This window comes from Peromyscus californicus, unplaced genomic scaffold (assembly GCF_007827085.1).
Source record: "Peromyscus californicus insignis strain IS unplaced genomic scaffold, ASM782708v3 Scaffold_11__1_contigs__length_118956290, whole genome shotgun sequence".
Taxonomy (NCBI): Eukaryota; Metazoa; Chordata; class Mammalia; order Rodentia; family Cricetidae; genus Peromyscus; species Peromyscus californicus.
Window position 1 is genome coordinate 49320714 of NW_026294402.1, and position 14399 is coordinate 49335112.

General features: G+C 39.0%; 1 protein-coding gene across 1 annotated transcript in view; it reads left to right on the forward strand.

The window, feature by feature from the left end:
• The window catches only part of Ireb2 (iron responsive element binding protein 2), a 50306-nt gene extending 37999 nt beyond the window's left edge, over window positions 1-12307 (forward strand). The window contains exons 17-22 of the mRNA XM_052760740.1: window positions 3402-3506; window positions 3593-3735; window positions 5800-5947; window positions 6032-6154; window positions 8396-8581; window positions 9457-12307. Coding sequence (XP_052616700.1) covers window positions 3402-3506; window positions 3593-3735; window positions 5800-5947; window positions 6032-6154; window positions 8396-8581; window positions 9457-9567 — 816 coding nt within the window. The 3' untranslated portion in view covers window positions 9568-12307. The remainder of the gene's footprint in view (window positions 1-3401; window positions 3507-3592; window positions 3736-5799; window positions 5948-6031; window positions 6155-8395; window positions 8582-9456) is intronic.
• Window positions 12308-14399: the final 2092 nt, after the last annotated feature.

Genomic DNA, 14399 nt, shown 5'->3' on the forward strand with positions numbered 1-14399 from the left:
ACTCACTCCTTATAGCCCATGCTGCCCTGTGAACTAAGCAATCCTCAGCCTTCTCAGTGCTGGGATTATAGGCATGAGCCCCGTGTCTTTGCTTTCTAAACAGGATCAAAATGCTAAATTTCATTTATTTATTTAGTTATTTAGTTAGTTAGTTATTTCTTATTGGGGACAGGGTTTTACTATGTAGCTTTGGCCTGTCCTGGAACTTGCTGCTCTGTAGACCAGGCTGGCCTTGAACTCACAGAGATCCTTCTACCTCTGCCTCCTGAGTGCTGGGATTATAGGCGTGTACCACCACCACTCAGCAAAAATGATCATTTTGAATATACATTTTTTTATGGCTTAGTTTTTTTTTTTTTTTTTGAAAAGTCTGTTTGTCTGTGTCTGTGTATGTATGTGTAAAAACATTAAAAAAAACAATGACAGTGGCACAGGCCTTTAATCCCAGCACTCAGGAGACAGAGGCAGAGGAGCTCCCAATTCCTGGCCAGCCTGGCCTGCACAGTAAGACTCTGCTTCATAAGGGGCGGCGTTCTTTATGACAGCTTCACATTTGTGTCATTGTACTTGACTTGTTTCTCACTCCTCTCTCGTGTCCACTGTCTCCTGCTGGTCTCCTTCCCATTCGCAGACAGTTTAAAATCTTTGCATGGGAGTGATGATTAGTTCATGGGTATGAATGTGGGCCTGTGTGTGCCATGGCGTGTGTGGAGGTCAGAGAACAACCCTGGACGTTAGTCCTCACCTTCTGCCATGGTGGAGAAGAGCCCTTGGTTTGCCACTGCCTCTGCCAGCCTGACTGGCCCACAAGCTAAGGGTTCTCTTGTCTCCATCTCCCATCTTACCTGTAAGACTGATGGGATTGCAGCCTGTGTCCTGCTGTACATGCTTCTGAGGATCCAAACTCAGGAACAGTGTCAAGTGATTTACCTACTGATCCATTTCCCTGCTCTTACCTCTGCCTTCTCTTTTAGAGCTTTAAACATGGACAGTATAACATGTTCTTCTATCTGATGAACCCCTCAACTAGGCTGAATGTCATGCATTTGGCATAGATATTTTATTTTGAAATCTAGATTCCACAGGAGAAAAATACGCAATATTTATATTTCTGAATCTGGATTATTTTTCTTAAAATAATGGTCTTTAGTTCCATTTTCTTAAAATGTCAATCTCTCTCTCTCTCTCTCTCTCTCTCTCTCTCTCTCTCTCTCTCACACACACACACACACACACACACACACACACACACACACACACAAATCTGTCTTCCACATATGTGATATTTATCTTTATTTTTACTCTCATATTGCTATCTCTTACTCACCTCCACATAGTCCTCTTTCTACTATTATATTTGAATCTAGAGTCTACATGTAAGAGAGAAATCTGATAGTTACGTTTCTGAGCCTGGCTTATTTCACTTAAAATGGTAATCACCAGTCCATTCATTTTTCCCACAATTAACAGGTTTTTTTAGTGCCGGAATAAAAAAACCACTGTTACATAAAACATATTTTCTTCATCTGTTGATGGTCATCTAGACTGGTTCTATAAACAGGCTACTGTTGTTTCAGTAAGCATAGATGTGCAAATATCTCTGGTTAATTCATAGTTTTGAATGCTATTTTATATCTGGAATTGCTAATTATGAAAAGAAAGACCTAGAATATTCTAATGGATTTTGAGTTGCTAAATGTTTATCATTCCCATTCAAATAGTTCAAAAATCAAAGTAAGTAAGAGCAAATAATGGACACTTGCTGCCACTAAAATCCTGATCATTGCATTACCTCAATAGAACAGGGAGCAGTGTCTTTTCAACTTTTTTTTTTTTTTTTTGAGACTTGCCTTTGTGCACAAATAAGCAAATACATTTTATACATACTTTCATGTTCAAAGTACTGTATAAACTTGAACATTCAGAAAAATGCCTTACTGTGTGATAACTATACTTCTGGGTACATCATTGAACAAAGGAAAGAATTCTCCCACAGAGAGGCAGTGAATTGTAGAAAAAATAATTAGGAGTCAGCTATGCAGATTCCTGTAATCCTAACAGGAAGCTGAGGCAGGAGGATAAGCACAAGTGAAAGGCTGGCTTCGCCCACATTATGAGTTCTAGGACAACCTGGGCTACACTATGAGACTGTTTCACAAAGAAAGCTGGGTATAGTGATACTTTGTTTTTTAAGACAGGGTTTCTTTGTATAGTCCTATCTGTCCTAGAACTAACGCTGTAGACCAGGCTGGCCTCTAACTCACAGATCCGCCTGCATCTGTCTCCCAAGTGTAGGGATTACACCTTTAATCACAGTATTGGACCAGGGACAGGTGGATTACTATGAGTTTGAGGCCATCCTGCTCTTTATAGGCAGTTAGTTACAGGTCATCCATCCAAGACTACATAGCAAGACCCTGTCTCCAAAAAAAGAAAAGAATTATGTAAATTGCATATTATGCTAAATATATGTAGAGAAAAGGAAATTAGGATAAGAAGAGTTAGTTGTACAAATTTGGGGAGCATGTTAGAGGGGATTTTTTTTCGTATTTGAAGGCAGTCTCTTTGTACACCAGACAGGCATTAAATTCAGTAATTTGCCTTAGCTTCTTTAGTGCTGGAATACGCTATGTCCAGCTCACATTGCTATTTTACACAAGAAAGTTGAAAAGATGTTTTACTTCTTTATATGTATGAGTATTTGCCTGCATATGTTTGTGCACCATGTGTATGCCTGGTGCTTGCAAAGGCCAGAAGATGGGCTCAGAACTCTTGGAACTTGAGTTACAGATGGTTGTGAGCTGCCATGTGGGTGCTTAGAATTGAATCTGGGTCCTCTGGAAGGGCAGCCAGTGCCCGTAACCTCTGAGTCATCTCTCCAACCGACTCAGCCTACTATTTTGAAAGAGAGAGTTAGGTAAGGAAGGTAGAATCAGGAAGTTCAGATCTAGGTAGCAGTGGAAACTGGTGAGAAATGGAGTTAAAAAAAAAAAAAAACTATTTGAAGACAAGACTAACATGTAATGTGGGACAGATACATTGGAAAAGATGTTTCTTTGTGATATTTCTAAAGATTGATGACATACCTTACATGCTAAATTTTTTGCAGTGTGTGTGTGTACATACTCATATGTCTTTGAGTTCTTTAGTTTGGGGATGGGGTGGTTCTGTGAAGTCTTTATATTTGTTTACATTGAAACTTAACTCTGAAAATTGCTCCTGAAAATTTGGTGAGTTGAAAGTTGTAAAGCAAGTCTGTCTATTCTGTTCAAAAATGTCATGATTTTTGATAAGGCTTCTTTTCCTTTCAACACTTGTCTGTTATTTATTACCGTGGATGTTTTTAAAGTCTCTTCTTCTGATTCTTTATTTTGGTCCATTCATCCAAACTTCATTTGCAGATGGGAAATAAACGGTGGAATTCCTTAGAAGCCCCCGAGTCAGTGCTCTTTCCGTGGGACGTAAAGTCTACTTATATCAGATGCCCTTCGTTTTTTGATAAGCTTGTAAGTACTAGTGAACTGCTCGAGCTTTTCAAGTTTGTTACAATTGAAAAGAAAAAAGTTCAGTGTTATGAATTTTTTCTTCTTAGACCAAAGAGCCAGCTGTCCTCCAGCCTATCGACAATGCCCATGTCTTACTGTATTTGGGAGACTCTGTCACTACAGATCACATATCACCTGCTGGAAGTATTGCTAGGAGCAGTGCTGCCGCTAAGTATCTGACAAACAGAGGGTATGTGTTTGGTGTGTACGCGTGTTCATAGTCCCGGGGGCTTGCTTTACCTTGTTCCTCGGTTACTAAGAGGCTTTTCTCAAGGTCTTAGTCCTATGTCCTGTAACTACAGATTATCTTAGGGATCTCATTGTTAGCACATTTGTCTTCAGCAAGACCTAAGTGGCACCCGATGACCCTCTTTCCTTATAATGTTAGAAATTGAAGTCACTATTTTTAATTGAGCCCTTATTCAAACAAACAAAGCTTTTATAGTCTAAAGAAATAACTGATTAGAAACAATAATCAAGCTTAGTTTGACACACCAGATGGATCCTGACCGTTTGGTTCTAAACAGCTTCCCATCATAAAAGTGTAACAAATGTGTGCTTCATGGGGCTATAAAATACCTATCAGGGTAGGGTTGATGTGTATCACTGTCAAAGATGACTGACAGGATCACATTTGAATAGCCTAATTATATAGCAGATACCTTTTTTTAAAGATGTAGAGTGTGTGTGTGTGTGTGTGTGTACGTGTACACACACGTACACACCACTTGTGTATTGCCAGTGGAGTCAAGAGGAAGATACTTTGAATCCCTTGTCTCTGGAGTTGTAAGCTGCAGCTGTGAGCTGCCTGACATGTGTTCTGGAAACTGAATTCAGGTCTTTGTAAGAACAGCAAGCAGTTTTAACTACTGAGCCAAAGAGATACAAATTTGAAACTAGGAAGGTATTGTTTCATTTCTCTATTAGTAATAATGTTGAGTTGCTCTCACTGAAGAACTGTTTTGGTGCTGGGTAGAAAGCTTGTTTGCTGTGTTGATTAGCTTTTGGACATTATATGTGTTGCTTGAGCAATTCAGATGATAACATTTTTCGTTGAAATGCTTTATAAAAATTAAAGCTTTAGTCCTAACACTCAGGAGGCAGGTGGATCTCTGTGAGTTCGAGGCCAGCCTGGTCTACAGATCGAGATCCAGGACAGGCACCAAAACTACACAGAGAAACCCTGTCTCAGAGGGAAAAAAAAAAATTGGAGCTGTTTTGACAGTATCACAGTATAGCTTTTATTACAAAGTTTCTCCTGATATTTTTTTACTGCATTTTTATTTAGTGTGTGTGTGTGTGTGTGTGTGTAAACATGCAAGTCAGTTCTATTCCGTATACCCTGGGAGTCAGGCTTGGGAGCAAGTGCTTTTACCTGCTAGGCCATCTTGCTGGCCTATTCTAATAATTTTCCGAAAATATGAATCTCAGAATCTACACCAGCACTTCTCAACCTGTGGGTCAAGACTACTTGGGGGTCGGATGACCCTTTCACGGGGGTCACCTAAGACCATCAGAGAACACATATATTTACATTATGATTTCATAACAGTAGCAAAATTATAAAATAGCAACGAAATAATTTTATGGTTGGGGTCACCACAACATGAGAAGCTCTATTAAAGGGTCACAGCTTTAGGAAGGTTGAGAACCACTGGTCTACATCATTCTATCCTGAAGTGTGTGGTGGTGCATGCCTTTAATTCCAGCACTCAGGAGGCAGAGGCAGGCGGGTCTCAGAGTTCGAGGCCGGCCTGGTCTACAGGATGAGTTCCAGGACAGTCAGGCTACACAGTGAAACCATGCCTGTGGGTTGAGGGGGGAGTTTCTTTTGTTTTGTTTTAAATGTATAAGTTCAAAGTATTGATACTTCTGTATAAAAGATCAAACCAGAGGCTGATAACAATCAGTTTTTGATTGTTGAGATATTTTTGTTCAGTAGTTTCTGACCTCTAAAACTGCTGGATGTGGTAGCTGCTTGCTGAGCTGGAGTATTGCAAGTTTGAGACCAGCCTGAGCTGCATACCTAAGACTAAGATCTGAGATTTGCTTCAGATTAATGGGGGCAATTATCTAAGAAACTGTGTGAGTTTATAGATCGGTGATAAACTCATGAGATCTTTTAAAGTTTTAAGCTAGCTTGAGATCTTCTAAAGTTGGGGGAGGTGGACAACAGCCTTTAATAGTTTTCTTTCAACCCAGTGATGTGATTTTCTGTCTGGCATGAACACTGTCTTTCATAACTTTTTTGTAGCCTTACTCCTCGGGAGTTCAACTCTTACGGAGCCCGAAGAGGTAACGATGCTGTGATGACAAGAGGCACATTTGCAAACATCAAGCTTTTTAATAAGTTTATTGGGAAGCCAGCTCCCAAAACAGTTCACTTTCCATCAGGACAGACGGTAAGGATGGACACAGAGTGCCTCCGCCATGGCTCACTGGATCAGCTTCTGTAGTAATACTTTTCTCTCGGTTTTCATCTACAGCTCGATGTGTTTGAAGCTGCAGAACTGTACCAGAAAGAAGGTATCCCACTGATCATTTTAGCAGGGAAAAAATACGGTTCAGGAAATTCAAGAGACTGGGCTGCCAAAGGACCCTATTTGCTGGTACCGATTTTTAAATTTTATATTCTTAAGCTTAAAGAATTTTAATACTCCTTTTCTCAGTAACATCTTTTCAACATTTATTTGGTTTATTTAAATTTTTTATATGCTTATTTGGATCTCACATTTATGTTTGTTTGTTTTTTTCAATGATCATAGGTGATATATTTCTATTTTTATTTTGCTACTCAAATTTAATTAAACCTCAAATCTTTTTTATGTAAGGAAATCTGTATGGGAGCACTAAAGAGAAAGGAGATGTTTATCTTGAACTATCATACCTCCCTTTCACTTTCCTTCTGTCAAGAAACTCAGGTAGCCAAATATCATACCCCTTGACCAAGTAAGAAACCTGTTTGTATTTTCTATGAGGCTATTCAGTTTCTTCAAGGACAGTAACTTATACAGGAGGCACAGGATAGCACCATCTCTGTTTTTAATCTAGTGTTAGCAGGTCATCTGTCATCCCTGTCTTCCCCCCACCCTACCCCCCCAAGACCCCAGTGTACCTCAGGTTAGGTCCTCCTTTCTCAGTAGGGGGTTTGGACTCCCAAGAAGTGAAAGTTGGTTAAGTGTTTGTTTTTTTTTTTAATGTTATTCTTGAGCTAGGCAGTGGTAACACAAGCCTTTAATCCCAACACTCTGGAGCAGAGGCAGGAGGATCTCTGAGAGTTTGAAGCTAGCCTGATCTACAAAGTGAATTCCAGAACAGCTAGGACTATGTAGAGACCCTGTCTCAAACAAAACAAGTGATTTTTTTCATGTATAAGTACAAGGTAAGCATACAATACTTGAACAAGTGTATAGCACATTGTGCAGTTCATATTCTGGAGGAACAAAGAGGGAAAGAGAGAGTGCGTGGTGAAGGAGGGAACTGTCCTAAAAGGCTTTTGAGACAGTGTGTGTGTTTAATGGAGAAACCAGGGCTTGGAACCTTTAGCTCAGTGCTTCTCAACCGTCCTAATGCTGCGACCCTTAATATATATAGTTCCTCATGGGGTGGGGACCCCCCCAACTATAAAAGTATCTCGTTGCTACTTCATAATTGTAATTTACTACTGTTTTGGATCATAATATAAATATGTGATATGAGACTCCTGTAAAAGGGTCATTCAACCCCAAAGAGGTCATGACCCACAGGTTGAGAACCACTGCTCTAGCACATTTTCTCTAGAGAATAAACATTTGCTTAAAGTAGGGCTAGAGCTAGAGGTCTTACTGCTTATTAGTTCTCCAGTGTTCCCAGGACCTCACACTTCAAAATCTCAAAATTCCCGAGTTCAATTTGCAGATTGATTGACTCAGACCTTAATTCCTGTTCATCAGTCTGCCAAATCAGTTACCTTTTTATTGTTACTGTTCTTAAGACAGAGTCTTTCTATGTAGCTCTGGCTGGCCTGGGACTCATAGAGATTATCCTCCCTCTACCTCTCCGAAGTACCCCAGAGCTTGCTTTGAGTCAGAGTGTTAACCCAGGAGCTCTGTTGGTGGTCAAAACAATGAAAGAGGTTTGGTTTTGTTTTTTGATTTTTGGGTTTTTTTTTTGTTTTGTTTTTTTTGTTTTTTTTTTTTTTTTTTGTTTTTTTTGTTTTTTTTTTTTTTTTTTTTTGGTTTTTCGAGACAGGGTTTCTCTGTGTAGCTTTGCGCCTTTCCTGGGACTCACGTGGTAGCCCAGGCTGGCCTCGAACTCACAGAGATCCGCCTGGCTCTGCCTCCCGAGTGCTGGGATTAAAGGCGTGCGCCACCACCGCCCGGCGATTTTTGTTTGTTTTTTGAGACAAGGTTTCTCTGTGTAGCCTTGGCTGTTCTGGAGCTCTCTCTGTAGACCATGCTAGCCTTGAACTCAGAGATCTGCCTCCATGCTGCTGAGATTGAAGGACTGTGCCATCATCACTGTCCAGCTGTAAGGGTCCCTTTTTTCTTTTTCTTTTTCTTTTTCTTTTTCTTTTTCTTTTTTCTTTCTCTCTCTCTCTTTTTTTAAGAACAGTCTATAAAAGGTTTATGTGGGTATAGTCCATCAAAAACAACTATACAAAGCCCAAAGATATTTTTTCCTTTAAAATAGTCACCATAAAGCAGACACGATGGTACATCGTGCAAACTCAGCATCCCAGGGCAGAAAACAGGAAGATTGCATGAGTTTGAAGCCAGTGTAGGCTGCAAAGCCAGTTTAGGCTACAAACCAAGGTCTGTCTCAAAAATTATAATTATAATGATGATAAATAAAATGCATATTTGTTACAGGGTGTAAAGGCTGTTTTGGCTGAAAGTTATGAAAAAATACACAAAGATCATTTGATTGGAATTGGCATAGCTCCGCTTGAGTTCCTCCCAGGAGAAAATGCAGACTCCTTGGGCCTCTCTGGTAGAGAAGTATTTTCTTTATCATTTCCTGAAGAACTCTCTCCTGGAATTACATTAAATATGAAGGTATTTCCAAGATTCCAAAATATATAATTGTGTCCTCTGTACTCAGTCGGTGTTTGTAAGTTTAAATAAGGATGGTTTCTAATTGTGTGCTAATGTCAGTGTATGTAAGCTGTAGCTCGTTCCTGTTCATCTGTGTTATTAATAGAGCTCACCTTGTCTGAGGAAAAGTAGAAGAAACTGGTTGTGTAGTCTAGAAAAAAGATGCCTGGTGGAGAACTGAGGCTCAGTTTAATCAGCTCTTTCTGTTTTTGATCTACATTGGACCCAGGCAATAATCCATTCCAAAGAGAACGAAAGTTCAGCTTTTAGGGTTAGATACGACTCTAAGGAAGAAAGGAAAGAACAGTAACACTGTATGTAATGGACGTTTACGGTATAGTAAGTGTAAATAGTGAGTGATGACTTCCACAAGAGAAGCAGAGTCTAAGTCATGCTGTGGAAGTGCAGAGTCTGATACTTGTCATTTAGAATTAGAAATCCAAATACCATTTTTTTACTTAGCTCATTGGGAGGGGTCTTAGGTTTTTAAATAGTGGAAAGGTTTTAGGCAATCAAAATGGAGGAAATTAGAACCGGGAAAATGAGGCAACAAATCAGGTAGTTAGTGGATGTGAATACAAATGTTCTTTTTTTTTTTTTTTTTTTTTTTTTTTTTTTTGGTTTTTCGAGACAGGGTTTCTCCGTGTAGCTTTGCGCCTTTCCTGGATCTCACTCTGTAGACCAGGCTGGCCTCGAACTCACAGAGATCCGCCTGCCTCTGCCTCCCGAGTGCTGGGATTAAAGGCGTGCGCCACCACCGCCCGGCAATACAAATGTTCTTAACCAAGTAACACTTTGAAGCTCTGACACTCACACATCTTTTTGTTTGTTTAAAGACAAGCACGGGAAAAGAATTCAGCGTGATTGCATCATTTGAAAACGATGTGGAGATAACTTTGTACAAACATGGAGGCTTATTAAACTTTGTGGCTCGAAAATTCTCATAGTATCTACTCACCATGGTATCTTTCATGGCTGGTAACGGCAAAGCCTTTTGTGCTGGACCCAGGAACCTTTGCCATGGAGCTGCAGATAATTCCAGTACACTTGTTTATCTCATCCATGGATGTAAATGATTATGAATCAATGTTGCGACTGAAATGAAATCTTGATTTTAAATAATATATGAATGGTGCTATTAACATTGCTAAAATCAACGTGTGAAGTGTGTTGTGGAAGAGACCTGTAAGTATGGGGGTTATATTTTATCAGAACATTTTGTAAATAAAGACAGAATTTGAATTTGTGTTGAAGATTCATGAGTAGCCTTTCTGAAGCTGTTTGTTTTGTTTTGCCCTATAAAATTGGACTACTGTTTGTTGGTTTAAGAATAGCAAGTTGAAATACAGGAATCCAGATTAGACCCTAAAATTGTGGAAATGGCTACCCAATTTATAAATAAATTTTTAAGTGTATTCTTTTCAGAGTTGAGTTGAACACAGTTGCCATTCCCAGTTTGTAATGTCAGTTAGGTTTATCCTTAGTCTCAGGATATCTGAGGAATAGAACCTGCCCCAGATCACAGTCCCTCTGACCAGTCTAGCCAAAGTTTACTCCATGTCTGAAGATAAATAACTGCAAAATACAGATGATTGTATGGTACCATGTATTAGTAAAGGTATATTTCCTATGATACAGCCCTGTAATTTTTCAGTAATTTGCCACTGTGACACTCTGGCAAGCCCAAATGCTGGTGTATTAATTGGGACTAGATTTTGTAACTTCAGTTAGGCATCACCAGCTGACGTTCCACATTCCTTTTATGAGTGCTGAAAACAACTTGAATCAAACTCTAGATTTCCTCTAGACTCCAAAATAATCTACCCCAAATTATATGGATATGCACCCCCTAAGTGTTACTTTGAATGTTACTTTTTTATAGTCCTTTAAGTTGACTTACTGCTATTTGAGTTTTTATTTTACTTGTGGGATACATCACTCTGTTCATTTCATTATGGTTTGTTTGTTTTTGATCAAAACTGATCATAAGGATAAGACACTCGGCAGCCACTGCTGTCTGCATGTCCTGTGTTCCTGGTTGCATTTATATCTTACACCACATCTCATGCTTTGTCTGTGTTGTAAATCCTTTTTAAAAGGGTTGGAAATTAGTTTTAGAAGGTCCTATACCTCTTTTTAATTAAGAAATTAAACAGCAGCAGAATGTTAGGTGTAATGATTTTTTAAAATTTTTCTTCATCTGATCTGTTTTTGTGCATAGCACAAAACAAAAAGTACTTGTTTTATGCTAAAATTCAGGAACTCCCAAACCAGTGGGTGAAGAGCACTGAGGACTTTGCTTATAATTAGTCATACAGTCTGTTGAAAATATTTTTCAAATATATACTTAGTTGGACTAGAGTTTGACAAAACAAAGTCTCTTTATAAGTGTTTTCTTTGCTCCTTTAAAATCATATTGTGTTCTGGCAGAAGCCATGTGTCTATCTGTGCGTGTGTGTTAATCTGCGTGGAAACCTGAGTTAGGAATGGAGAACTTAAAAGTTGAGTATTAAAATACTGGTACATGCTTTGAAAAAATGGTAATTCGGGATGTATATATGGGGGAAAAGTCCTACTTTGAAGGTATATTCTTGTCAGTAGTCTGAGTTAAAGGTGTGGACATAAAAGTCTGAGAGATGATAAACATGGCTATGAATCAAACATTTACATTTCCAGCCCACCGAGTCTGGTAATGGTATAAAAATTGTATTTCAGGAATGAAATCAAGGTTCTCTTAATCTCTTGCTTAGAAACAGTGAACTTGATAAGCACGGTTTTAAATGGGGAGGGAAATTAAGCGCATGTCTTAATGCGTATATTTTGTAATTCTGCCTCCAGCCAAATGATGCAAAAATGTGATGCCTGTTTTTAATGTGTTACTTCCTTTATTGACTATTTTTAGTATTTTTGTGTTATTTCTAAAAATTACTAATATTTGGGAAAGGAACACAAAAAAAGCAAATCAGTATTGTGAACGTAGTGCAGTTACCAACAGCAGCATTGTAGTCTCAAGAACATTGTGTTCCATGCTGTTGTGTGCCTTAGTTGTGCTGCTCATACAAATGAAGGAAAGGAAAGGCTTCCAGCAGGTACCTCTGTCTCTGTATTAGCACTTGGATGAGAGGCAGCAGCATCTCTTCACCAGACTGTTTGGATTTTCACTGGTGTTGAACTAAAGGCTGTAAAGCTAAGAGCTCAGCCAGGGTCAGTTATTTGCATATGTGATAACAATGTAGTGCGCATTCCCCATCTTGGTGGTAAGTGAAAGTGAAAACCACCTTCCTTTTTGCCTTTGAGTCTAGGGAGAAGATACTAAGATACTGGATGATGATGATGATGATACTATATTTGATTTGGGGGAAAAAACAGGGAAAGGAAGTGGACTTTGACTTTTTTCAATAGGATTTTTTTCCCCTTCAAGAGGGACTGTGACTATGTTGATGTGGTCTTTTTTGTTTTGTTTTGTTTTTATCAATTTTATGCAAAATATGTGGCTATAAAACCATATATATCTCTTCAGTAACTACAAATCATTGTTATTTAAAGCCAACAAAATAGCATAACAGTTTTAAGTTCAATAATGTTAAGTATTGTATAGAAATATATTGGAGGTAAAGTTCAGTTAATGAAATTGTGTATATGTTATTGATGCTGTAAATTATTTTTAATAAAGAAAATTGTATATCACATTTGACTCACGTTGTATTTTGTAGTAACTCAGAATAAAACATCATAACTTAAGAAATGAAATGGCCGGGCGGTGGTGGCGCACGCCTTTAATCCCAGCACTTGGGAGGCAGAGGCAGGCGGATCTCTGTGAGTTCGAGGCCAGCCTGGTCTCCAAAGCGAGTTCCAGGAAAGGCACAAAGCTACACAGAGAAACCCTGTCTCAAAAAAAAAAAAAAAAAAGAAATGAAATGCTATCCAGAAATTTCTCATTTAATATATTATATAATGTTCAGACTTAATTCCCAACATAACATCCAGCATGTGAGCCAGTTAGTCTCACCACTATATCACAGAGTTCCTTTCTATGCTAACACTTAGGAGAATGAAAGTCTGAAGTACAGTTAGGGTCCACTGAAACAGTAAATGAATTTAATTCAGAGAGTGTTCCAACTGGTAGTCAAGTTATGGAATCATAACTTGTTTTCCATGAAAGACTAATCTGTCCTAAGCCATGATCTTTTGTACAAGTCGGGCAACTTAACAGTCAAGTGATGGAGACTATCTATTCTTCGAGGCAGTTCTGACACTAAAGTTTGGATGTTTAAAAACTATGTATTTCACCAAGCTTGGTGTTGCATGCTTGTAATTTCAGTGCTTAGGAAGCTGAAGCCAGGAGGATTGGTTGAGTTGAAGGCCAACCTGGGCCAAAGCTAAGGCTACTGTGGCAAACACCTTGTCTCGAAATTTTTTTCAAGTTGAAGTCTCCTATTCATAGCTGATATTCACTGATTCTCTTTCTCCCTAATCTGTCTGTTCCTCATTTGTATAACTAATTTAAGTACATATTTACTGTATAAATTGAACTACTAGAAATGGCATTGCATGTTTCTTCATACCATAGGTCTTTGTTATGGTAATTGATAACATTTAGGACAGAATTGGACAGCTCATTGATACGAATTGTGTATGACAGGAGAAGATGGCCTTCCTGTAGGACAGTGGTGCTGTATGGTCTGGAACACTGTAGGTCTTGCTAATGGTGTCACTCACTCTGTCTTCGGCAATTTTATTGATGTTTTTGCAAAGCAAATCATGCACAGCTGGGAACTAGGGCCACAGCACTCTCCCCTAAAACAAGGTTTTGTAAATATGATCAGCTTTCCCTGATTGGAAAGGATATTCCGGGGATTAGGGTTTAGGGCAGTGGTAGGTCACTTGTCTAGCAGGATCAAAGCCTTGGATTCAAATCCCTATGTTGCCTACCCCAAAAGCCCCTCCTCCTACTGTTAGTAGCAACCTAAGTGATTAAAGCTTATTAAAACTTGACATCCAGGACTGGAGAGAGGGCTTATAGGTGGCAAGCACTGGCTGCCCTTCCAGAGGTCCTGAGTTCAGTTCCCATGACCACATGGTGGCTCACAACCATCTGGTGCCCTCTTCTGGCATGTAGGCATACATTCGGGCAGAACGCTATACATAATCTTCAAAAAACAAAAACTTGACATCCAAAGGCTGAAGTCACAATTTCAGATTCTAGGATAGTATCACAAAAGCAAATACCAGTACCAACATAAACGTACCCTGATCGTTTGAATATCCAGACTTCATGGAAATGGCAACCTTGGTGCATTTATCACTTGATACCAGTTTTGCTTCCTAATTACAAATTACTGCTAGTCTTGCTGTTTTGATGAGAATTGTTTGGATAACTTTTACAACTGCTAGCTAGACTAGACACTCATGTTTAGGATATGTTTGGGCTACATAACATTTCTGCTAATGATAGACCACATGTAGCTGGTTCCTAAGATGGCCATTTTAGTTTGTGTGATTGAATTGACATTTGCACAATGAGATTGCCTAAGGATGCATTTCTCAGAACAAGTCCTATCAGTAGCATATTAGTACCTGAAAAATTAATCCTCTATTGCAAAAGCAGATGTATATGTAATCTTCACCCTGCTCATATGACCACTGAATTTTATGTATCTATGTGTTGGCACTAAACTTTGAACATCCATTATGTAAAGGAAATATGAAACTGCAAGATTGAGCCAGTGAGATGGCTCAATGGGTAAAGGTGCTTGCTGGACAATCCTGGTCACACAAG